Here is a 25,766-nt window from a genome sequence, read left to right as displayed (position 1 = left end):
TTGAATTTTTGAAAATATTGGATGAAAACGGACAAACTAGATCAACAGTGTAGATCATGCTGTTAAACTGTGTATAGTTATGCAACAGCCAGCAATGAGCACGTAAACTCTCATGAGACATTGTTAACTTGCATGGGGACCATATGTTTGCCTAGGGTTTCAGAACCTAATAAGCCTAAATAAATTAATACTAAGTAAAGGCTGTTTTTTTTTGGTACCATGGGGGTCCTGACTCTTATTATTCATGAAATGCTGGAGAAATACTCATTTTAAAGTCCCCAAAATAGTGAGTATCATGTTGACTGGTCGAACTCTAGAAGAATGAATAGACCAAGCCTGACTGGCTAAATCATGTTAGTTAAACCCAAACTGATTTAGCCTACCTCTTAGGATACATGTAGACCAAGACCCTGTTTACACTTGGTTTTAAAATGCGTCTTGGGCGATCGGATCACAAGTGGACAGCGCTAAATACAAGTGTAAACGACCACCAAGACTCATTGTAATCCGATCACTCAAACCACTTGCTGAGGTGGGCTGGGACACATTTGACCACATCTTTTGTAGTGTAAATGTTAATGCGTCACCGACAAGGACATAACAGGAAAATACGTCATCAATGCAGGACGTGGTGGTTGTTTTGGTGACGGTGACAACACTCTAAAAAATGGAGAGGTGCACCGATGTACGTGGTTGGAGTGCAAGTGAAACCAGATGCCTAATCTCCATTTGGGCAGAAGATTCAGTCCAAAGAGAACTAGACGACTCCTATCATAACCGGGCCATTTGCGAGGGTATTGCTAGGAAGATGGAAGAAAATGGCTACAACCGTAGCTGGCCGGAATGACACAGGCAGTAACGAAATCTGAACACAAGTGGTCAACTGGACACCTTGGAGACGCATGATAGACACAGGTGTGAACGGCGATGTCTCAGCCGTCCACTTGTGTTCGGATCACCGAAACGCATTTTAAAACCAAGTGTAAACAGGGTCCAAGTGCTTCACAGAATTTGACTCGTTTCACTTTTCCCTTCAGCTGTTTACAGTGTTGAATATCTATCGGTGGGTGATATAATTTGAAAACTCAATTTATATTACTTTTGGAATTTACCTTTCCTGTGGAAAGTAAACTAGATCAAACGGCTCACTTCACTGATGGTGATGCGTAAAAAGTTGGTCAGGGAAGACACCAATGAAAATGATCCATTGAAACATAATTATTATTTAAAAGCTTTCATTTTCATCCATTTATAGTTATCACTTAGACACATGTAGAATTGAGTCTGTTTGATACTGCAAGTCCAGGTCAAGTCACAAGTCATGAAAAATGTGACTTAGGACTCAAATCAGGGTTCTGGACTCAAAACATCTCTGACTTACTTTTAAAGAAACTACATTTGTGGCGTTAGACTCTTACAATTTTCACTCAGCTCTAGGTGGGAGTTGGATTTTAAATATTGTGCACAGTTGATACTTGCTTTAGCTTGACCACTTGTGTCAGGGAAAGAAATAGGTTGATTAATTAGGTTCCAATTTTTTCCCTGCTTTTAGGAGAAGCCACATGACACATTTGACAACAATTGGAGGTAGAAAGGAAAGACAGGAGCCCGCACTCTTAATGAATAGATATAGATTATGAATGTCTACGCAACAAAATCATTTTCATTTTTATTCCTATTTGGACAAAGAGACAGACATGTTTCGGCCTAAACCGTCCTCAGTGGCCAAAACATGTCTGTCTCTTTCATTTGTTATACAGCCTAGTTTGTTAAAAACCTCTGAGCGCATGGGTTGGTAATTCTTTTTTTGAACAATTAGAGGTAGAAAATCTGCAAGCCTGGTTTGGATGTGAGGGAGTTTCATTATAGCACCCTCTGGTGTCAGGGTTCCCTTATTACACACAGTATCCGGACACCCTCACCTTGGGCTTTTCAAACATCTTTGTTGTCATTATAAAAACATGTAATATGTGCATTTTTTATCTCTATTCATTTATATCCCCTTATCACATATAGTGGGATTTATATACACCTTTGTTACAGCATCATTTTACTACATAAGTTTGTGTTATTCAAAGCTGCTGTAATTATCGTTCATTTTAGGGGGAGAGGCCTTCATCCAGGGCCAAAGGTGATTTTTAAAAACATATTATTGATATTTGTAACGTATTGCCAATTTATACAGCTGGATAATGGCTTCAGGGCTGAAGTTTTGCTTAAGTCATGGGTGTTATTTCCCGCCCATGCTGTATAAGTGCTCTGTAAAGGCCTTACCTCATCTTTCTTCTGTCTCATCTGTCAGGGAAAGCAAAAAGGAGGCTGGAGTTTCAAAACAGCGTTCCCTCAAACCTGGTGCCCAAGTCCAGTGTGGACCGTCTCCTCACTATCAGTGGTATAGGACTGTCATCCATCACTGTGATGGATACCTCTCCTTTGCCTCTACCTCTCCCTTTCTCTCTCCCCTATCTGTTTGCGTCACCTTCCCTCCCTCTTCCAACTGCCTTTCTCTCTATTCCTCGCCTCTCTTCTGCCATGTTCCCTCTTACCTTTTCTATCCTGTCTTTTTCTTTCTCTACTCTATTTCCTTCCCCCCTCTCTGCTCCCCCCCCGCTCCCCCGTACCTCTCTCCCTCTTCTCTCTTCTCCATCTATACCCATCTTCAACTTCTTTTATGCTCGGTCGTTTTTGGTGTAGGTGAGATGCTGGGGGCGGTAATGGCAATCCTGAATGACCCCAAGGGGCTGCAGCAGCTGACCTCTCTGCCGCGTGGCTCAGCAGAGGTGGAGCTCATGGGCATCCTGCCTGTGTACTACGTCTACCACTACCTGGACACAACCGACAGATGGAACCTAATGGGAACAGACATCATGCGCAGCAAACTGGACCTAAGGCAGAAGCTGAAGGAGGGTGGGAATATCACTCTCTTTCTTTCCTCCTTTCCTCTCGCCGACTCCCGAGGCACGCTTTCTATAATGTTGCGCTCTCTACTAATGCCTGTTATTCATCTCTGGGGTGTTGTCAAGGTTTTTCCTCTTATTTGGAGTATAGCTTTTACATTACTTTGTTATTCTCTTTTTTTAATTCTCTCTTTCTTGTGTGCTCTCTCTCACTCATACTTCCCTTCTCACCCTCTCCCTCAGTCTCCCTCTGCATGCTACATCACAAGATAAGTGTGAAGATTCTTTTGGTCCTGCTGTTGCTGTATGGTGTTGATTTTGTGCCACATTTGTGTGTGTCATGTGTAACAAAGGGATCACCAGCCTCATGTCCTTCAAGAAGAAAACCGAGTCCAGTTACAGCATGTGGATAAACGGGGAGGGCAGCACCTGGTGAGTGTGCAGAACGGGCCTCTTGTCACTAGAGTTGTGCTGTTTTTGCTGTAGAGGAAGCTCCCATCACTTGAGAGGCACCTGACCGTAGGCTGCAGGATGGTGGGGCTTGATGTCACACCCCACCCTTTGACATTCTACCTCCTAGTCCAATGCAGAGAAATTGTTTTTGACCAATTGCATGACTCAATGGGTGGGGTTGGATGTCAAACCGCACCCATTGACATCCAACCCCACACCCGCTGCATCTTGCAGTCAGATGTACTTGCATCACTCAAGTGTGTGTCTTCTACAGGCTAACCGCTCTAGTGGTGAAGACTCTGGGACAGGTGGCAAAATATGTGAAGGTGGACCATGTGTCTTTGTGCAACTCCATCTTCTGGCTGAAGAGCAGGCAAAATCCAGATGGATCGTTTAGAGAGGAATCCAACTATAAACCCTCCAAAATCATGGTAACCAGATAAAAAGCTAATTACAGACTTCTGTTGTGGATTAGTTAATCCATCCTCCACATGTCAGTCATAATGTCAAGATTCCTGCCCGGATCCGTCGGTCTCTTACAGGGTGCAGGGGCTAATGTGATGGACAAGACAGCCTTCCTCACGTCCTTCACCATCATCGGGATCAAGAACGGCGTGGAGGTGGAAAATTGCCAATTGCAGGTGAAGGCTTGATTTGGTAATGCAGTATTTTGTAGGCGACATTGTTGGCACACCTCCTTGGTGCAGAGATGCATTCCATGGTCTGCAGTGGAACCCTGACTGTGCCACCGCTGACCGTGGCCAAGGGGCTGCGTGTGATTGGCCTAGGCTGGCAGGGTTTCCTCCTCCATCTCATCACGCAAGATTGACTCTTCTGGTTGATCTGGGTGTGTCTGCAGTCTGTCTGTGGTCCAATAACATCGTGTTGTACTACAGGAGTTTAAAGACGTCCTGGACAAAGCCGTGAATTACCTTTTCGACACCTTTGAGAAGCTGAAGAGCATGTATGTGCGTGCGATCACCGCTTATGCTCTGGCGCTGGTGGATCAGTCCAGCATGCCGGCCCGTCAGCTGTACGAACGCCTCCAGACCCAGGCCATTGTCAAAGGTATCGTGGGACACCGGGGTCTGGAGAAAGGGTCACATATGAGGGCAGCATCTTAAAGTTTATGCGATAATGTAATTCAAATCCTAAGAAAAGGGTTAAGCCATGACCATTGGGGAGATCATTTACTAAGTTAATAAACTGCCATTTTAAAATTTTGTACTCTATTTACAGTCCAAGGTTGAAAATCATGTCAATGTCAATGTGTCAGCTCATGTTTATTCCCCATTATATTCTATCTATTTATCTGTCATTTTCTTTCTTTATTTCTGCCACTTCAGCTGCCAAACATATCTGAAAGCATCTCCACCTTCAGAGGTGAAGGTGTTAAAATTTGATCCAGGAGACCTCCTGTGTGTAATTAGCTGCTAATGGTTCTTAATTAGTGACCTTTGATGGCTGTTGAAGGATTTACTGTCTCAAGGCCACTTTAAGTCAGAAATAGCATGCCATGGAAAACAAATGCCCTCATTCAGATCCCAAGATGTTCAATCAGTCAGATTAGGTATACTTTCATGTTATGTAATGTGCTACATAATAGATTTTTTTTTATTTATTTTTTTTTTAATGTTGCATTTTTCGATTATAGGCTGACAGGTAAAATCTGTTTTCCTAATTGCATAGAAGTGTGGATGCCTGATCACTGAGACTAAGCCATTTGTGAAAAATTAAGAGTTCAAAGATTATATAAAGAAATATTGTGAAATTAACATTTTTGTCAAAGTAACCTTCATTGATCAGGAGATCAATACATAAGCCGCGTTTCCACCAAAATTACCCGGAACTTTCAGTCCCAGGAACTACTTTACCAGGAACTAAAAGGTTCCTTCAGCCAATGGTTGTCTGCGTTTCCACCGGGGTCTAAAGTACCGCGAAGATTAGGCAAATTAGCCCACTGACGTTGTCGTCGGTCCATCTGTCATATGATTTCTTCTGTAACGCCATACTACCACCGAAGTAGCCTACATTATTTTCTAATAACCGGGACAGCCCGAGGGGGTTTATTCCACTTATATATAACGGGTTACCAACAATGACTATATATGGTTACTTTTGTATTTATTGATTTTCATATATCCTCTCAAACACATTCATTAACAGCAGAAAACATGCACACGTTGTAAACAATTTGCTGTTTTATTACTTTCTCGTCGTCAATTCCATATAGGCTAATCGCAAAATGACAAGAATAGAACGAAAACTCGGACTTGCGTGAAAATGTAAATTAGTAGTGGTACAGCCACCGTTTGCTTTCCTTCGAAGTTACTGATAGCCGAGCAGCGAAGTGTGCCCTCCAGATGCGAAACATGCACCATAAATGAGTCCATAGTCTTCCTGGTCTTTTCGTGGAATTGAAAAATGGCAGTAAAATTGAGTAAAATTACGGCAGTCTGAAAAAGCTAAAGGGAAGATTACTAGAATTAACCTGTTATTTTACCCGGATAAAAAGTGCGGAAGGTGATTTCCAGTTTGCTTGTACTGTATCACCAATGTTAATTATGCAGAACTACCGCATACCTCACATAACTGTATCAAACGTTTTGAGTCAATTACAACGGGCTAACAAAGAAAATCCGGAAGAAAATATTCAGCAACCGAATTAATCCGTTTGAATGTTTTGGTAGCCTACGTAATATGCTGTCCCAGCACGAATGCTTAGCATTTTATAAAACGAATACTAAAGCAAGAAAAGAACAGAAGAGCACACATTATAATTCCAAGACGTTGACAGGCTATAACCAAAAGTAGGATACTGCGCCGCATAACATACAAGTTTGATTTGAAGTTATTATGAAAATAAATTGGTTTGCCGCTGCATATTTTCAAACATGGCGGGTAATGGCGGAAAATACAACACAAATGCTACGAGTACTCGACCAATCAGAAATGTTCAGCGCTGCAAGCTCCACCCAAAAGGTTCCTGTACTTTCGGAAAGTACTACCCCCCGAGCAGGAACGTTTTGGGGGGTAAAACAAAGCCCCCAGAACTAAATTTAGACCCTAGTTCCTGCGGTGGAAACGCACTGAGTTCCTCAAAAGGTTCCTAGTTCCGGGGTATAGTTCCTGCGGTGGAAACGCGGCTATAGTGGGTACACAGGACTTTGAGTTTGGGAAAAACCTGCTTTAAAAGGTTGGTGGTGCTGATGTTTGTGCTGGTTGAAGTACCAAAGCTGGGTAAAACTGAATAAAGTCTGAAAGTTGGGTGACATCAGGGACTAGGACAACATTCATCTGTTCTACTCCCATTGGTCTAGGGAACCCTGCTATTGTCCGGTACTGGGAGGAGACAAACGCCATCCCAGATGCCTCTAAGCCCAATAAGATATCAGCACAGACTGTGGAGACCACAGTGTACAATCTGCTCACTACCATGCTCTACGGAAACAAGCAGTATGCCAATCCCATCCTCACCTGGCTGACGCAGGATCAACGCTATGGAGGGGGCTTCCACTCAACACAGGTCTCTGTGCTGCAGACAATGACTACTCGGTAGTGCTACAGAACACAGTTTTGCACTATGCTACTGAATACAGTTCACTACTGGGTTATTGAACTGCATAACGCTGATAACATTACTCAGGGCACAACACACAAGATCATTTTGGGTAATGATCAGTTTTAAACTGACCTACTGAACACAGTTTAATGCTGAACTACAAAATTGTGTAACACAATAAAAACAGGACAAAACGGAGTTGTTGAGCATGCTGCTGTTCCAGGGCACTGAGTGCAAATTAATTTAATGAGCACCAATCCTACTGAAGCTAAAGAACATGCAAGTAGCCTTAACGCATAACGGCAAACTGTTCAAGACTTCTGTGGATCTTAAATACCTCAAAACTACTACTTCTTCCTGCTTCATTTTTCTTGGCTTCCTAGGACACCATCCTTACACTGGAGGCCCTGTCAAAGTATAGCGAACTGGTCAAGCACACAGAGCTGAATATGGAGATCCGAGCGTCCTACAGGAAAATGGGTGACATTAAGCAGATCTCACTGTCAGAAAAGAATCCTGTGGCCACACCTATCCAGGCAAGGACTGTCCCTCCCCTCTTCACTGTGGTGCACAGGGAATGGCAGGCCAGGGGGAGCTTATAAATCTTTGGGAACCAGAGATTTTAAATGGGTTTTCTTACCCTGAAGAATATAGGCTTTTTTATCCTGAAAGTCTTTAATTTAGCCAGTTAATTGTTTTAATCCTGCCAGTGAAACCCGTGTTTTCCAGTTCTAAAAAGTATTTCTCTTATTTTAGACTGAAATCAAATTAGCTATTCATGTCACAGCAGTCGTGTTAGTGTGGCTAAAACTTACAGGTCAATTGCAGTGTGCTTAGCTGGAGTTTAAACCTCAGGTTTAAACCTCCAGACCACAGAACTACATTTCAACTGGATCAGCTAATCTTTATTTCATGGATTTGGAGGCATGTTCAGTTGTAATTTTAGTTCTGTGGCCTGGGGGTTCAAAACTGAGATTGACCCCACTGAAATTGTTCTCTTTAATGTAGTGGTGCAGATTTATGTGTTTTCATACATTTCCCTTTCACATATGCACACTTTTGCAAATATATATCTGTTTCTTAAATTGGAAATGTCTGGAATAGGTGCAATTTTGTATATGTCTGTGTAAAAGCCAAGATTTGCCTTTGAATCGTGCCTAACTTTTACAGGTGATGAGCGATGATGACGTCATTGTTGTGACAGGCTATAGCACTGGGGTGTCAGTTGCCCATGTGAGTCGCACTCTCTTTGCTGTAATTTTTGCTTTCAAATTTCTGTGATGAGAGAAACATTAATGGCTAAATGATTTCCTCAAGCAGCAGCTATTTCAGTTCTCCTTGCTGTTGCACCTGTGTACAAATATGCACTTTTGCTGGCTGTAACCTGTGTTGGGAGAGATGTGTATTTGAGAGATTTGTGTCTCTCTGGCCACAGATGAAGACCGTGTTCTACAGCACAACACAATTCAATGAAAACTGCTACTTTGACCTTAAAATTGAGGTGTATGGACCAGACGTTGACTCCATAGGTGAGACGTGCATGAATTCCCTGTCTCTCCTGGACAGTTTTACTTAAACGCTGCCCAGGACACAGCTCGGCCTCTCCCTCAGCTTGCCTAAACTCCCTCTTCAGTTCACTTCTGATGGCAGTATTGACGAGAATATTTTTTACATTTGCCAAAAATATGGTGACATAAAAGTTTAAAAAAAACGACAACATCAAGATAATGATACAAGTGCAATACAAGTGTCTAAATGTCTAAAATGAAATTCTACAGCTACCTGTGATATACAGTAATATAGACATGGACCAAAAATTAAGCATTTATTATTGTCCACAGATTGTCACAAGTGAGAACTTTTTTTTTCCTCCCTTACAACCTTGCTCTCTCCTCCATTTCTCTCTCACTCTTTTTCTCTCTCTTTATCTAGATCCAATGTTCATGTCTCCTCGAATCGTTGCCTGCGCAAAGTGAGTACCACTTTGGCTTTTTTTTCTGAAAGTGCTTTACACAACTGATATTAATATCTGCACTAGTGTGAAGCGGAAAATGTTTCGGTTTGTTTGTTACGTTTGTTCCTGTGTTTTTATTTCTATATGTGTGTGCCTGTGTGTGTGTGTGTGTGTGTGTTTGATCCAGATTTAAGCCTCCTGAGAATGAGGTAAACACAGAGTCCACCCACACTGTCATGGAGATTCACCTGCCCACGGGTGTGCATCCTGTTCAGGAGGATCTGGATGTTGTAAGGCACTGATATGTGTTTTTTGTGTGTATGTGTCTGTGAATCTTATCACACTTACTCAGCCATTTCCTTTCCTCTCACATGCAATAGTCTATTATATTATATTAAGGGATTGTCTTGTTGCTCCACAGATGCTGAATTCTCTAGAATCTAGAATCTCTCATTATGAGATCCAGGGAGATCAGGTCATTCTTCAGCTTGATACAGTGAGTACAGCTGTGGTACTTCTTGGTTTTAAATATTGCCAGGCATTTGTAGAGAGCGGGTATGTGGGTATGTGCATGTGTGTGTATTTGTCTGTATGCATGTGTGTGTCTCACATGTCACGACTTTTGCTTCTTTAGGTTCCATCAGAAGACTTTCTATGTGTGGGGTTCCGGATTCAGGAACTCTTCCGCACTGGCATGGCCAGCTCCTCCTTGTTCAGAGTGTATGAGTTCTCCGACCCAGGCAAGCTCCAGCACTCCACATGCATTCCTACTTTGCCCAGTCCTGGAGAGCCTCAGTGTCTGCATGCATTTCTGGTGTCCTTTTAATCAATGGCCAATTAAGGCCTCGAGAACAAGGTGTGTGGATTTGTTTAGCCGATCAATGACTTAAATTAATCAACACACATGCTGTGTATATGCTGAAACACGCCAAAAACCCGCGGACACTTCCAGGAATGGAGTTTGACACTCGCACTCCTGTCTTAGTCAACAGCAAAGTACAGCTCTAGCGTTTCTGCCGCCCAACAGATTGCCAACTGGGGAGGGGGCGGGTGTTGATGCAATTATGAACCGAGGGAGTTGGTAGGGGGAAGGGGGAGGCACCACCAACTACCATGATGCAAAGCATTTTTTCCCCTCCTTCTTTTGGCAACCTACCCAATAGTTGGCAATCCTCCAGGCGGTTGCATTTGTCACCAATGCCTAGAGCTGGCCCTGTCTACAGCACATTTGTATTTGGAAGTTTAGTGCTGGGTGCCCGCTGTTGACACTGTTACCTCTCTGGGTTCCTTCAGAGAGCCAGTGCTTCAAGCTTTACCACCCACATGGGGAGCGCAGGCTGCTTCGGCTCTGTGAGGGGGCGGAGTGCCAGTGCATGGCAGGTAAGTCTGCACACCTGAAGCCAGTTTGGGGATGGAAGCAAAGGGGGAAGAGAGAAGCTACAACAAGGGAATAGGTTTGGAGGCTGATACCAAAATGCACAATTCAATTTTTTCAGCATTCCAATTGAATATCTCAGTTTGAAACACAGCATTAGGCCATCTCACAGTTTAAAGAAATTACATTTTGTTATGTAGAGGTTACATTTTGTGCATCTCTAAATGGGTTCTCGGTATCTTCTGTATGTGACTGCTCTCTCTTTCAATTTAAAATGTAAATGTTTGACATAATAAAATGCATACTGTGCTATCCAAAACATTAGGTTAGTAATATTACAAACAAACAATATTGTACAACCACAAAAGAACAAATAACAGCAAGTAAAATTAGATTGGTTTTAGCTTTCTCTGTGTGGCTACCCATCTACAGCGGAGTGCAGCAGCTTCAAATCACCCATGGACCTCAGAATTACAGCTGACGAACGACTGAAGGCTGTTTGCCAAGACCACATAAAATACGGTAAGCAAACTATATATAAAAAACCAGTGACACATTCTCGGTTCTACAAATTACAAAGTAAAATAAAAACTTGGCTGCAGTCTACTGTTCTTAACTGAGCTTTAATTTGTCCCTATGTTGTTCGAGTTTTACATGATTCAATTTTTTAGCAGATCAGGTAGGCCTGACTACAGTTGAGACAGACTGAACTAACTGTCTGATGTCTTTTCTAAGCCTTTAAGGTAAAAATCAAGTCCTTTGTGGAAGAGGGAGATTTTGTGAGCTACACAGCAGAAATAGAGGAGGTCTATAAAAAGGGTAAGGAATGAAATTGTATGTGGTGTTATTTATCTCCAAAGCAGCTCATCCTAAAACGTGCCAAACTTTTCACATTTTTTAAAAGTGCAAATACAACAGCACAGCACCCACACACACGTTACTGGCAAGAAATAGATTTGTGTATGATCAGAGTGTACTGAACTGTCCAGGGTATATTCCTGGGATAGGCTCCAGCACCTCCTGCACCCGTGACCCGGAATAAGTAGGTATAGATAATGGTTGGATGGATGGAACAGCATAGACTGCAATAACATGTGAATGTATTTGCATCTGGCAGATACTGAGGATGTTAAGAGGAGCACTGAAGTCACATTTGTGAAGAAGGCAACGTGCACTGACGTGGACCTGCTTCAGGGGAGTCAGTACCTAATCATGGGGTCAGAGGTCATGCAGATAGAAATGCAGCGGAGCTATAAGTGAGTGTGTCGCCCTACCGTCACGTCTTGCCCCTCCTAACACAGCTGGCACTATTACCGCAAAGAACACGCTTCCGAAACCTGCGGTCCCCAGCTTTTTTTCTGTATCAAAATGATTTTTTTTTCTGAAGAACTATCACTCAATTCAATGCAGTGGTTTCTATGAACACCAGCTGCAGGCAAATTTACATCCTTTTATCTAAACATGACATAGCTTTTGCAGTAATGAAATTTATGAAACATGAATATAACAGCAGTATATTCTTTCTGTTTTGCTGAGGACTGGGACCTGGGACTTAATCACTGATGATTAGTGAACTATATTCACTATATTAAATATATATTTTAATCTTCTTGCTTTCTAAGCCTGATGGAATGAAAATGTGAGTATTTGTTGCTCAAGGTCGCTTTATTCATTCAGCATAAATAATAATAATCATTTACATTCTTGACGGGCACAGCTTCTCTTGTTCATTGGCCTCACGCTTCACATTATAGTCTAGATCTACCATAATGGGAGGCCTTAATATGAGCACCTGTAAATGGGATCAGTGATGAAGAATGGCTGTGATATTTACAGCTGTTCTCGGTTGAGAGAACCAACCCCCTCAGATTTGTATTGTTTTGTAACTGTTTTTTTTTTTGTTTTTGTTTTTTTTAAATGAGCATTAAAATGTGATGTTCACAATCCATTATTATTTTTGGTCCGGGTTTGACAGTCTGTAACATGGCTTATTCACAAAGGAGAAACTCATAAATAGCAACTGGAAACAGGAGAGTGTAGGCCCTACCTGTGGATAAAGTATTGGGTCAGTGGTTTGCTTTTTTATTTATTCCTGGCATTGGTCACATAATCACTGCTGTCTGGTTGCTGAAAAGTCCAGTCTGCCCTATTTAATACTCCTGCTCTCTGGCAAAGCATGCACAATCTCCCAAAAATAATTAGCTGTTATGGAGCATGTTTGTTTCATTGGAGCTGCTGAAAGATTTGCCATTTTGCAAATTGCCTCCTGGATGTCTCCCTGAAACATACCCCTATGCTTCCCTGAAATCAATTTCACCAGGTTGGGCTGTCTCTTGGGGTTCAGTAGTAGGCATGTAAAAACTGAACGCATCATTGCCATTCCTAATGACTTTCATTGCATTTACCCAAAATATTCATGTCTCTTAATGAAATTGTAAAAGAACAGAAACGTTTCAAAAAATAAGTGCTTCAAATGAAATGCAGAGTATGTTGTTTGATGCATCTGATTGTAGCTTTGTTTTTTAAGGTACAAGTACCCGCTGGACTCTCAGACCTGGGTGGAGAAATGGCCTCAAGAATGCAAAGGAAGCCCCTGTGAGGACTTTGTGGCAATCCTGGACGAGTTTGTATTAAACTTTCTGCTAGAGGGCTGTTGACTGTTGACAATCCATGTATAGAGCGGATTAAATGTCTTATTGTATAAAATGAATGATTTGGAGTTGCACCAATGACAAATAGCTTTTTATGACTATTCTTGTAGAGTAAGCCTAAATCCAGATGACAGGAAACATTGAGGAATGGCTGTGTTGTCTGTACAAATGGAAAAGTATTGAATATAATAAATAAACGTCATATGAATACCATGCCTGACTAATTATTATTGTGTTAGCTTACTTCTGTATTCTGTGTCGTAGACCAGAGAAATGTGCCGGTATTTATCTTTTATCACATTAATATTAGCTAGGAGGCAGTCGGTCTGCCGCCGATTTAACACTGTGGGCGGGAATTTCAGTTTTCGAAAGGCAAAACAGTGAGCATTGATACGCTGACGTAAGTCACGTGATTAACAGTGGACCCCAAGAACGGAAGCAAACATGATCTTGCAGTGTTGTCATTTGCAACTTCCCGTTTTTTATTTGATCCTACATCCCTTCGTTTACAAAACATATATCGCAGTGATGCCAGATGGCATGCATCAGGTAATATAGCACACTTCCTAAAGTGCCGCCAGATTTTTTAAAACATCGAGTCTGGGACGACTTCTTTTTCTTGAATGAGCAGCTAGCTGTAGGGTTGCTATGGAAACTCTGTTAATCAAATTCCCTTACACCCTCTGAGGGTCGTTCAGTCCTTAACGACCGATCTGTAAGTATCAAATATCAGTCTCCATCACTAAGTACACCGCTTCATTTTGTTAAACTGTCTTGTACGGTTAGTTTATTTTGCTAAAAGATCTGGAAAGGGTGGTGGCTTAGTTGCCGAGCTAATCGAATCCAATCAGCTAATGTAATGAACAATCTAACTAGCTATGCACGAGCTAGTCACCTAAATAATTTGCACGTAAGATCAAGCACGTTACAGTCGCTGGACCACCTGTCATAGTTAGTACAGATTAACCTATATGTTATTAATAACTAAGTAACGGTTAAATGTAATGCTGACGAAAAGTGCACTCACTCACAATTAGGTTCTGTAAAGTTTAGCTTGACCCTCACTGCTTGGCCATCTTCAGTGAACATTAACGTTTGTCGATAATTTAGTATGCTTTATGTTAGCTATCTAGCCGACTTGACGAGGTATTATAGCCAAGCTGAAGCTAGCTAACTTGTATGCGAGCCCTGTGTTTTGACAATGCAGGTTATTTTAAATATGGTGAGGTATTTAACTAACATTATCATCATATTGTTGTAGCTGAATAAATATATTGATAGCTAACCTAAAGTTAGCTAGCTTACACTGGCAGAGCAGCAATCAAGTCTGACTTGGCTACCTTCAGGTTAGGTTACAGAGGTAATTCCATGCAGAAGTTGGTTTTTTTTGTTGTTTTTTTTTATCGCTAACGTTAGCCAGCTACCCGATAACAGTCTATGCTTCCCCAAGTTCTGGGGTCCATATATAGGATGTATAATATAGCTATATACAGTTACATGCAAAAGTGACAGTAACACAATGTTTGTTGTTTTGGCTCTGTACTCGAGCATATTGGATTTTAAATAAAATAATGAATGTGAGGTTAAAGTGCAGACTGTCGGTTTTAATTTGAGGACTCAGGAATTACAGCCCTTTTTATATGGGCTACACACACATAAACACCTTGGAAATATCAAAATTCATTATGATTGTTATTTCATTTTCGTCCATGGCAAATTATTAGAAGCCATAGGACTTAGAGTGTTTGCAGCTTCATAGATGAAGAAGGCTGCATCACCGAGAGTGACGCCCTGGGGAGGAACACGATCAGACCCTAGCATGCTGGGCCCTGGTTCATCGCTCTCCAACCCCCGTAGCAGGACTCCATCCCCCTCCCATGGCCTGCGTTCCGCAGCCTCTCGGCCCGGCTTGGGGAGCAGTCTTCAGCTGAGTATGACGGAGGAGGAAAGCGAAGATGGTGCAGACGGAGAACCCCGCTGCGAAAATGGTACAGAGACGCTCGCACAATCCAGCCCGCTCACTAACGGGACTCACAGGACACTACACACTGCCGTTAAAGTCTGATGAAACGGAATGCTTTGGATGTGACACAATTTGAAAGAAACTGAGCCATTTAGCTCATAATTACATTAGTCCTTTGTTCATTTTCAGATGAAAGGAGAAGTCCAGGTGTTCGCTACATCACAGAGGACCTGATTAAGAGGGTGTCCAAGCAGGACAGCCTGGCTTTTGTACGGTCCCTCAACTTGTCACTGGCAAAGAGTGGCAGCAAGAAATTCAAGGTGAGAATTTCAGCAAACCAGAACTGTAGCTTATGTCTGTTTCCACTCTGACACAATGAAGAGCTTTTAATCCTCAGTGCTCTCTGACCTGGAGATCAGCTGAAGTGGCACATTTTGGGTTCTGTTCATGTTTTTTTGTTGCAGTTTATCGAGAACCTGGAGAAGTGTGAACGGTTGCAGGTCCTCAACCTCAATCACAACCTCATCGAGAAAATCGAGAAGCTGGAAAAGCTTCACAGACTTCGAGAACTCCACCTGTCCCACAACAGAATCCGGTAACGCCCCACCCGTCCCACAATCGGGAGTGATATCTCCCCTGTCCCTGTAGAGAAACCTGTAGTACCCCACCTATCCCACTACAGAATAAGACAAATCTCCTCCTACTGCACAATCTGATAACTCCCCACTCCTGCAAGTAAGTCCACTAACTTCTCGCCTGTCCAACAACACTGTTCGGTAAAAGCCATTTGTTTCACAACCAGACCTGGTAACAACCCGGCACCCATAAGTAGCGATGTTCATTTGTAGAAATGTAATTTTTGTAAAGTGTTAACGTTTGGGTCATCTAACATGAATCACCGTATGGAAAAGCCATTGGTGTCTTGGCACCTGCAGTGAAACTGAGGTGTAAAAGCTGTTCTTCATTTCACCCCTGCAGAAAAATTGAGGGCCTGGAGCACATGGGAAGCCTTCAGCTCTTGAATCTCGCTGGGAACAACATCGAGCACCTTCCTCTGTGGCTGGCTAAGAGACTGCGATCCCTGAACACGCTTAACCTGCAGGGTAACAACATCTGCTCGGTGAGCTCTATTTCATGTTTGACTGACATTCTTCTATTTACCCATGTACCCATTCCTCCTAATTTGTAGGGACACATTCAGAAAAGATACCAAATCAAAATTTGGCCTAGATAACATTGCAAGGACTGAAAAGAGTGGCACAATTGCATTGCTCACTAGCTTTGGTAGCTAGCTAGATTATTTTATTGATAAAACTTTGTACTTTTATTCGTGTTTTTTATTTTGTGTTGTACATGAAATAGTTGTTGTGGATTATATTGTTAGCACTGAGCTTGAGCGTTTACTTGTACTCGTGGTGACAGAAAGGTCAATTACACCATTTGGTGGCAACTTAATTACATACTAGGTCTGCCCTTCCAAGATGTTTGCCTCAGCATCAGATCTTCATCTGATATTAATGTCTTCATCTTTTCATTGTGGAAACAATCAACCAAGCACCAGGAAGTAATCTGAAAGAATATATACCCATGAAGCTGTTCTAAAACACAACTTGTGTGATAAAATATAAAACGCACAGCTACAGGAACAAAGGCTGCAAGACAGCCTGTGAGACAGAATTTTTTGTCTTGCTTGAGCGCCCCTTTCACTTTTTATTTATAGTATGAACAGCAAACTTTACAGACTTTGGAATAACACATAACACAATCAGGTGTCATACGCCGGGAAAAATAACGGAACAATCCCTCACCCTCAAAACAGAAATGGCAAAACCTTTCTGGCAGTTCTGAAAAAGGTTTTGTTTCCCTAGAGAAACAAGCTGTCAGACACGGGATAGACAAACAAATGTGACACTTTTTGAAGTTTTCGGAATCATATTAGCTGTATTTCTTAGTGGTGTACAATGGACGTGAATCGTCAAAATTGCAAATAACAAATCCACAAAAACCGAGGCACAGGTTTAATTTGTTGGTTGGCTGGCAGCATTCACTTCAGAGGACATTCATGTTATCTGTGCTCTCCTGAATTAATGATGAAGTTGCCATATTCTCAGTTATAACTAGGCTTCGAATTGTCATTGGATTCCCTGCCTGTAAATTTTGAAAGAAGTGAGGATAAACCTCTGTGGATGAGCTCTTCTGTTCAGACATTACTGATCCGTTAGCATTACATTACATTACAGGCATTTAGCAGACGCTCTTATCCAGAGCGACTTACACAACTTTTTACATAGCATTTTACATTGTATCCATTTATACAGCTGGATATATATACTGAAGCAATGCAGGTTAAGTACCTTGCTCAAGGGTACAACGGCAGTGTCCTTACCCGGGAATCGAACTGGCGACCTTTCGGTTACAAGCCCAGTTCCTTACCCACTGTGCCACACTCCGTCCGTTAGCGCCCTCTCTTCTGGTCCTACAGCTACACGAGCTGCTGAAGCTGAAGCCACTGAAGAACCTGACGGAGTTACTGCTGATGGAGAACCCGGTGTTCAACCTTCCCCACTACCGCCTCTTCCTGGTCTTTCATCTGAGGACGCTCGAGAGGCTAGATGGGCAGGTCATCACCCAGCAGGAGCGGGAGCTGGCCTACCAGCGCTTCCATATGGGTGCGGCTCTGTCACGCGCTGGGCTTGCGCACGGATGCACCTGTAACACACCGAGTTTACACTTAAACTCCTCTAACACACTCTGTGCATACAAAGAACTTAGTCACGGGTACAGCTTTAACACACAGCACTTACACATGGGCACAGCTGTAACACGCACAGCACTTACACATGGGTACAGCTCTAACATGCAAAGCACTTACACATGGGGACAGCTCTAACACACACAGCACTTACACATGGGTACAGCTCTAACACGCACAGCACTTACACATGGATAATGCTCTAACACGCACAGCACTTACATATGGGGACAGCTCTAACACACACAGCACTTACACATGGGTACAGCTCTAACACACACAGCACTTACATATGGGCACAGCTCTAACACACACAGGCCTTACATATGGGTACAGCTCTAAAACACACAACACATACGGGCACAGCTTCAACACACACAGCACTTACATATGGGCACAGCTCTAACACACACAGCACTTACATATGGGTAAAGCTCTAACACACACAGCGCTTACACATGGGCACAGCTTGCACAACACACACGTGCATGCACACAGACCCACGCGTACATACTCGAGTTTGAAGTCGCGGATGCATGCTTTGGTCAGACATTCAACCCCTTCATGTGGTGTCTACAGAGGAGGTGGAGCGGCTGGAGCAGGACCTGGAGGCACGGCGAGGAGAGGTGGAGAGCCTACGGGAGGAGCGGTCCATCGCACTGCAGGAGCTGGAGCAGCAGGGGGCGCTCAACCAAAGCCTGAAGCTCCAGTGCCAGGAACAGAAGCAATGCCAGGCTGAGCTGGAGAGAGAGCTGGAGACCAAGAACCAGCTGGTGGGGCAGATAGTCAATTCAAACTTGAATTCAGACGTGTACACATACATGTGTGGCTAACTGGTTAGGGGGCAACTCAGTCTGCGTACGAATGCACGCTCACACATTAAACACGCACCCCTTCGCATTCACAAATACACTTACATCTGCATACATGGTGCGAGTGTCCTTGCATGTCTCATTTGTCATGACAAAGAACATACAGAGGATTTTAATGTGGTTGTGTTTCATTATAGACAATATTTTTCTTAACAGTACACGGTAAATCAGATTCTCCTACTTGTTCCCGAGGGACCTCGTGTATGCTTGTCTTTGTTGCAGTTACTGTCATGGTCAATTATGGGTGTCTAAAATGTTTTTTTTTTCTCTTGAACTTATCAGCATGGTGCTTAGCTGGAGCCTTGGAATTTCTTTTGTCTTTGAACTCATTTCATTTTCCACAAAAGGTCTAGTTTCAGTGACCAGACATCTACGCTTGCAGTTATTAGGTCCCCACCTATATGGCCTGTCAGACTATAATTTATTCAATTCAAATGTAATCTCATTATAATGAATCATTTTTCATGTAGCAGATTACATAACATTAGATCATTAGTTAATCTGAAAGTCCTGGAATGTGAATATGGGACTTTTACTCTTTGTGGCATTCATGGCCATTTGTGACATAATGTGATTTAGGGTAAATCAGAACCCTATTCTGTGACCTCTAACCAGGACATCGTACTTCCTCTTATGACTTTTCTCTCCCAATCCCCCCCTCTTTCCTTTATCTGTCCTTTCCCAACCCTTCCTCTATGGTCTCCTCTCCATTACTCCTATTCTTTACTCTCCTTTCCCTGTAGTTGCTTTCCTGCTCACTAGTAATTCCTTATACAGCAGCTCTGTCCTCCCTGCTGCAGGTAGTATTGAGTTCCACAGTAACATTGCTAGTAATATGATATTGCTCATCATGCATGCATATCTCTGAAATTTTTTTGCCAGTGTTGGCAATGTTTGTGAAAGCAGGGTTGTGGTTGGAAGTAAAGGTTTGCTGTCCATCTTTCTTCCATTTTTTCTGATTTATCCCATTTCATCTTAATTCTTTGCATGCAAGTCTTTTATTTCTCATTTTCTCTCCGGTCTCTTCTCTTCTGCTCCCGCACTATGGTCTCAGCCCGCGCGTCCTGATCCTGTTCTGGATGCCGTCTGGAAGGTATCCCACAGAAACTAGTGGATCTTGAACCCGTGTCCCTGTGGTGTTTGCGTCCCTGTTAAATACACGTAACCCTCCTCTGCTTTCAGGTGTTCCATTAAAATGGCTGTCTGATGGTATGGACCCTTGTTTGTGTGTGAGCATGCTCTCCCTTGCATGTCTGCCTTTTTTTGTCGTTTCCTCCGATAAAATTGTTAGCATGCTGAGATGTTCCAATAAACAAGACAGATGATTTTCTTTATCTGGCATCCATATACGTACATATATAAGGAATTCAACATCAGGAGCCAAGCATTCAAAAGGGAGACTACCTAAGCAGTGAGGGCTGCCTTTAGTTGGTATATGCTGTATCACAGAAGGGAGAGTAAGTCTCATTCCAACTGCGTATTTGGTGCGTACAGTATATGAAACACGCTCCTACCAGTTCAGAGTAGAGACTGCTGTGATGTCCTGTGTGCTGTGGTGCTCCCTCTGAAGCTCTGAGGTCAAGTGTTTGTGTGTTGTCTGCTTCAGCAGTCTCTGAAGCTCTGTTCAGTTATGTGAGTGAGGGAAGTCTCTGAAGCGGAGCATGGATGTGCATTAGTGAGGGCAGTTGCATGAGTGTGGTCGTGTGGCTAAGTGCCCTCTCTGAAGCTTAGTAACATATGTGAGGAAGCTCTCTGAAACAGTGTTGTTGTGTGAACAAGGGCTCTCACTGAAGCTGAGTGCTGTTGTGTGACCAAGGGCTCTCACTGAAGCTGAGTGCTGTTGTGTGAGCGAGGGCTCACTGAAGTTGAGTGCTGTTTTGTGTGCGAGGGCGCTTTGAAGCTGAGTGCTGTTTTGTGAGTGAGGGCTCACTGAAGCTGAGTGCTGTTTTGTGAGTGAGGGCACTCTGAAGCTGAGTGCTGTTGTGTGCGTGAGGGCACTCTGAAGCTGAGTGCTGTTGTGTGAGTGAGGGCTCTCACTGAAGCTGAGTGCTGTTGTGTGAGCGAGGGCACTGAAGCTGAGTGCTGTTGTGTGAGTGAGGGCACTCTGAAGCTGAGTGCTGTTGTGTGAGTGAGGGCACTCTGAAGCTGAGTGCTGTTTTGTGAGTGAGGGCTCACTGAAGCTGAGTGCTGTTTTGTGAGTGAGGGCTCTCTGAAGCTGAGTGCTGTTGTGTGAGTGAGGGCACTCTGAAGCTGAGTGCTGTTGTGTGCGTGAGGGCACTCTGAAGCTGAGTGCTGTTGTGTGAGCGAGGGCTCTCTGAAGCTGAGTGCTGTTGTGTGAGTGAGGGCGCTCTGAAGCTGAGTGCTGTTGTGTGAGTGAGGGCACTCTGAAGCTGAGTGCTGTTGTGTGAGCGAGGGCACTCTGAAGCTGAGTGCTGTTGTGTGAGCGAGGGCCTCTGAAGCTGAGTCTGTTGTGTGAGTGAGGGCGCTCTGAAGCTGAGTACTGTGGTGAGTGAGGGCACTCTGAAGCTGAGTGCTGTGTGTGAGTGAGGGCGCTCTGAAGCTGAGTGCTGTTGTGTGAGTGAGGGCGCTCTGAAGCTGAGTGCTGTGGCGTGAGTGAGGGCGCTCTGAAGCTGAGTGCTGTTGTGTGAGTGAGGGCGCTCTGAAGCTGAGTGCTGTTGTGTGAGCGAGGGCTCCTGAAGCTGATCTTTTGGAGCTGAGCGAGGTCTGAAGCTGAGAGCTGTTGGTGGAGTGAGGGCCTTTCGAAGATGAGGCGTTGTGGAGCGAGGCACTCTGAAGCTGAGTGCTGTTGTGTGAGCGAGGGCGGTCACTGAAGCCTCTCCTCTTTGGACAGCTGAAGCAGAAGACGATGGAGCTGACCCGAGCCTGTCAGAAGCAGTATGAGTTGGAGCAGGAGCTGGCCTTCCACAAGATAGACGCCAAGTTTGAGCCACTACCCTACTACCCAGATCAGGTGATCCATCGCAACGAACAGGCTGTATTAGTTACAGCATCAGAGACCCTCAGCTATATTTTTACTGACCCACCCTATAAGTCCGGCCTGTCTCCTCCGGGTGCTTTGTAAATTAAGGAATTTGATCACCCTTCATTACCCCCTATCTGAGGAACCTCACCCCTTCCATTCCTTCTTCTCCTCAGGAGTATGAGCTGGAGGCAGGATTACCGGTGGAGAGCCCCTATATTGGAAAGGCTCGTCAAAAGAGGAACCCGTTCGTACCGGAGGCCGTAGCGCCAGATGGGCAGCTGGGTCACACGGACACAGATGCTCCTCCGAGCGGGGGTTCGACCGACCCCCCGGGCTACGGCCACGCCCAGGTTCAAGGTAAAAGGGGGCAGGGCTGCACGAGTAGGGCAAGGTCATCACAGGGCAGGCGTACTATCCCTTGCCGACATACGCAGCCCATGTTCGCTCTATCTGTAAAAGCAAAAAAATCTGTCTGTGTCCAGTATTGTTGACCTCAGAATGATGGCAAGGTCATGACCTTTCACCTGCGCGTTTCACGCAAACGCAGCGAGCCGAATTCCCAAAGCGGCGGCGCCTGCGTTTTCCCCTCATTCCCCTCAAGTGCCTGCGTTTGCGCTTCTGTCAGCAGCCGAGGAGCGCCTCGGACAGCTGCGGCGGGAGATCGAGAGCGCCGAGCAGCAGATCCTCAGGGCCAGCGCAGAGCTCCGGCAGCTGGAGGACGCCGTTTCCCAGAAGCGAGTGAGAGCCCGCCCAGATTCGCCTCGGCCGTGTGGTAGGCTCGGTCCAGTTCTCATCAGGGAACCGGAAGGTCTTTGCTGGGGCTTGGAGCAGACCATGTGACCTTTCAGAACTGGACCGTCTGCTCGGAAAGTTCATTGAAAAGCCCTGAAAATGACTTCAGTTTTCTATTGATTTCAATTGGTGTCAATTGATTTATCGAAGTGTGTATAAACTAGGTACGGACAAATATCCTCAAGTATCATATCATTTGAACATAATATGAAATCAGTAACTCAGTTACGTTGAGAATTATTTAAAAACTTAATCAAAAAATGAATACAATTCACAAGCTGCATTCTCTTCAATATTCATGAGCCATTGAACACTGTAAATAAGCAGATCATTTATTATTGTCTGGCCTGGAAGTATGAGAGGGCATACATCTCCAGTGGTGAGTCTACACTTACACAACTGCCGTGTCATACATCTGTAAGGAAAAAAAACTCTGAGTTTGATTAGTCAAATATTTGATCTGTGGAGCTGCAGAATAATTCAGGCCTGGAAGTGGATGGCCCGCTTCCTGGATGTGAACCCGGGGGCTGGGGTCGCTGGCTGGCGAGCGCGGCGCCGCTAACGCTCCCGGGTGTGCGCAGATCACGGAGGCGGAGAAGGAGCAGCTGAGACAGCAGCTGCGCGGGAAGATGAGCCTGCTGCAGGAGGCGCGGGGGGAGGCGCAGGCTCTGGAGGCGCAGCTGGACAGGAGCAGGGACCAGATGAGTCGCGCGCAGGGCGAGCTGGAGCAGCTGCAGGACGCGCTGGACGGCCTGGACCCCGGCGACCCGCGACACGTCAGTACCGCGCCTCCTCGTGCTCCTGATACTTCCGCCTAGTTTCAGCAGGCTCGCGACAGCGCCTGATTACATTGGCAGTTACGCGATTCCGGTAATGAGGTAGCACGGTTACCGTTACTGCTTGTTGTTCCCTCAGGCCTGCAGCATGGCTTCAGTTGGTATCAATTGATTTATCGAAGTGTGTATGAACTAGGTATGGACAAATATCCTCAAATATCATATCATTTGAACATAATATGAAATCAGTAACTCAGTTACGTTGAGAATTATTTAAAAACTTAATCAAAAAATGAATACAATTCACAAGCTGCATTCTCTTCAATATTCATGAGCCATTGAACACTGTAAATAAGCAGATCATTTATTATTGTCTGGCCTGGAAGTATGAGAGGACATGCATCTCCAGTGTACATCTACTGTTACTGCTTCCGACAACACGGCGCTTGCGTGCTTCCTGGCGCTGCTGCTGCTGCTGTGCTTCTGCCTACAGGGCAGCTTCCTCTATTACTACTGCTGCTCCTGCCAGCACACCAGTAACATAGGCCCCATTATTGCTACTGCTTCCACCACCAAGCTCCTGCACACCAAAAGCATGCCTCCCTGCAGCACGCTAGCAACACGCCTGGTTCTCACAGCGCATTTTTTTCTGGATTTAGTTCGTAATTAACGTCGCTGTTAATTACTCTGCTCTTTGTGAATCCTAGGCCCCTGCACACTGAAATTGTCCTATAGCCAAAACCTTAACTCATGTCCTGTGTCTTGGCCTGAAAGCATTATTTTTGGACTGCCAAGAGCTTTCTAGCCACCGGTGGATATCGGTCTCTCCCGAATTTGCATCTACCAGCTTCCACTGACAGATATCCTCAGGTGACATTTTGGGCGCAGCGTTTCCACTTCGATAGCCTTAAGGGGGCGCTGCGCCGACCCAACTGAGGTGAGGCACCCACCAAACCCCAGGCCTAAGCACATGCCCTCTCCCAGCTATGTGATTTGATTATTGTCACCTTGCTTTGGGATTTCCACCGGTCCCTTCCCCAAGTGAGTATAAGTCCATTGGAGCCCACAGACCCGGCCACAGACTGCTTTACATTAAACTGATTTGCATGATCCTGTTGAGAACACTCAATGTGTATTGCCATAAATTTAATGCTGAAGGCAAACACTGGTGGATGTGTGAGACTCAGTTGGAGCCATAATATTCGCAGTGTTTCACAACAGCTCTTCAGCTTATAAAGCTGTCATGGATCACGCCTTGTTTTGTCACTTTTTAATAGCTTCTTTCCTCTGGGATAGAGGTGTTAGGGAAAATAAAATTGTTCATGCGGTTCCAGTGTTAATGCAGGTGAGATGTTGGATAGTGAAACTCTTTTCAGTCAGTTTATCTAGTTTGTTGGTTTTCTTTCTCTTAAAGTTTTTTTTAAGATCTTTTGGGACTGAGGCAAACTTATTTTAAAACCTGGATGAATGTTTACGGCCCCCAAACACATGGCTTACGTGTGGAAAAAAGTTGTTCCTCTTGTTTCAGCATTTTAAATATGCTCTTGTAGGCATAACATTTGCAATTCTGCTCCAAAAATGTTTGTTTCTTAGGAACAAAAATACATCTTCATGATGTAGGATGTACATAGATACACTCATATTCACTCTGCAACCAACAAGAACTTCAGAACAAACAAGTAGGCTTAGAAGAACTAATGTCTAGAAGGGGATGTTGCTATAGTGCTGGAGTGCACACACACGCTGAAGCCCAGATCTCTCAGGGATGGATTAGAGTCTGAGCATTGGGGATTGCTCAGGAAGCGAAACCCGGGGCAACAGGCGATTAAAGGAGGCACTGCGGCTTTAAGAACTGCTGACCGTCCTCCTCCGGGGAATCTCTTTTCTGGGCGGAGTTAGAGTCCTGCCTCGTTCGCACATGCCTGGGGCCATTGTCTCAACGGCGGGTGGGAGAACCTCCCATTTTCTCCGCACCCCCCCCTCCGGCTGGGGGGACGCGCTCTCATTGGCTGAAAGGACTGCTTCCTGTGTTGTGATTCAAAGAACGAGGAGCCGAAGGGAGAGGGGAGAGGGAGAGGGCGATCGGGGAGGGAGCGGGTGAAGTTTGAGGGAGGCAGAGAGCAACTTTGAGCCGCTCACACCCTGAAGCCGAGTGCCTGTGTGTGTGTGTGTGTGTGTGTGAGGGAGGGAGGAAAAGACTAGAGGAGGCACCATGTCTGCTTTAGAGAACGTGGCCCGGCTCTAAGTTCTGAGACTGCGGGAAACGGGCTGGGAGAATGAGGCGATGCACGTACAAGGGTCCTCTTATCTGATTTTGTGAGTACCCTGATCTGGGGCATGGGCGGGGGGTATTTGGGAGGGGATGGTGTTTGCACAGAACTTACGTGTGACTTTTGAGGAGACGATTTTGAGAGGTCCGTAGAATGATTGAGAAGAAAGCAGAACTTGACCAAAACTTAAATCTGTGAAGTTGTTGAAGTGTTGCAGCGTTTTCTTCCCCTAATGTTGGCATGTTTTTCGCTGTGTTTGTTCACAGTGTTTCTTTAAAGAAGGAAGGAAAAGAACTTGAGCTGGGATAAATGTAATGTATCTTTTAAGGGAAGTTTAAACATCTTTTAAGAAGTTCTAACACATAAACACATAACTTGTGCTTTAAACAGACTTTTGTCTGTTTTGTCATGCTGTGAGTAGCTATGGGTGGGATTCTGGTCCCTGACCTGATGGTTTTTGGCCAGG

At 44.4% G+C, this 25,766-nt stretch overlaps 2 protein-coding genes across 7 annotated transcripts in view; both read left to right on the top strand.

Annotated features, from left to right (window-relative positions):
* c5 (complement component 5) overlaps positions 1-13,105 on the top strand; it is a 35,685-nt gene extending 22,580 nt beyond the window's left edge. The window contains exons 23-41 of the mRNA XM_064354541.1: positions 2,303-2,392; positions 2,695-2,907; positions 3,251-3,329; positions 3,625-3,781; positions 3,893-3,991; positions 4,247-4,418; positions 6,671-6,876; positions 7,296-7,440; positions 8,075-8,145; positions 8,348-8,441; positions 8,845-8,884; positions 9,054-9,156; positions 9,288-9,362; positions 9,501-9,606; positions 10,160-10,246; positions 10,674-10,763; positions 10,977-11,060; positions 11,359-11,497; positions 12,769-13,105. Coding sequence (XP_064210611.1) covers positions 2,303-2,392; positions 2,695-2,907; positions 3,251-3,329; positions 3,625-3,781; positions 3,893-3,991; positions 4,247-4,418; positions 6,671-6,876; positions 7,296-7,440; positions 8,075-8,145; positions 8,348-8,441; positions 8,845-8,884; positions 9,054-9,156; positions 9,288-9,362; positions 9,501-9,606; positions 10,160-10,246; positions 10,674-10,763; positions 10,977-11,060; positions 11,359-11,497; positions 12,769-12,898 — 2,180 coding nt within the window. The 3' untranslated portion in view covers positions 12,899-13,105. The remainder of the gene's footprint in view (positions 1-2,302; positions 2,393-2,694; positions 2,908-3,250; positions 3,330-3,624; positions 3,782-3,892; positions 3,992-4,246; positions 4,419-6,670; positions 6,877-7,295; positions 7,441-8,074; positions 8,146-8,347; positions 8,442-8,844; positions 8,885-9,053; positions 9,157-9,287; positions 9,363-9,500; positions 9,607-10,159; positions 10,247-10,673; positions 10,764-10,976; positions 11,061-11,358; positions 11,498-12,768) is intronic.
* A 184-nt stretch (positions 13,106-13,289) lies between these two features.
* The window catches only part of cntrl (centriolin), a 43,269-nt gene continuing 30,792 nt past the window's right edge, over positions 13,290-25,766 (top strand). The window contains exons 1-11 of one of the 6 annotated variants that reach the window (XM_064354535.1): positions 13,290-13,441; positions 14,617-14,880; positions 15,045-15,175; positions 15,320-15,450; positions 15,834-15,975; positions 17,338-17,524; positions 18,187-18,380; positions 21,331-21,450; positions 21,636-21,819; positions 22,088-22,200; positions 22,836-23,030. In XM_064354535.1, the coding sequence (XP_064210605.1) occupies positions 14,652-14,880; positions 15,045-15,175; positions 15,320-15,450; positions 15,834-15,975; positions 17,338-17,524; positions 18,187-18,380; positions 21,331-21,450; positions 21,636-21,819; positions 22,088-22,200; positions 22,836-23,030 (1,626 nt within the window). In that variant the 5' untranslated portion in view covers positions 13,290-13,441; positions 14,617-14,651. Of the gene's footprint in view, positions 13,608-13,886; positions 14,115-14,147; positions 14,253-14,616; positions 14,881-15,044; positions 15,176-15,319; positions 15,451-15,833; positions 15,976-17,337; positions 17,525-18,186; positions 18,381-18,438; positions 19,573-21,330; positions 21,451-21,635; positions 21,820-22,087; positions 22,201-22,835; positions 23,031-25,766 lie in introns of those variants that run through there. The other 5 variants (XM_064354538.1, XM_064354534.1, XM_064354537.1 and 2 more) reach the window with 5 other exon arrangements.

This window comes from Anguilla rostrata, chromosome 10 (assembly GCF_018555375.3).
Source record: "Anguilla rostrata isolate EN2019 chromosome 10, ASM1855537v3, whole genome shotgun sequence".
Lineage (NCBI taxonomy): Eukaryota > Metazoa > Chordata > Actinopteri > Anguilliformes > Anguillidae > Anguilla > Anguilla rostrata.
This window is presented reverse-complemented; position numbering and strand designations above follow the sequence as displayed.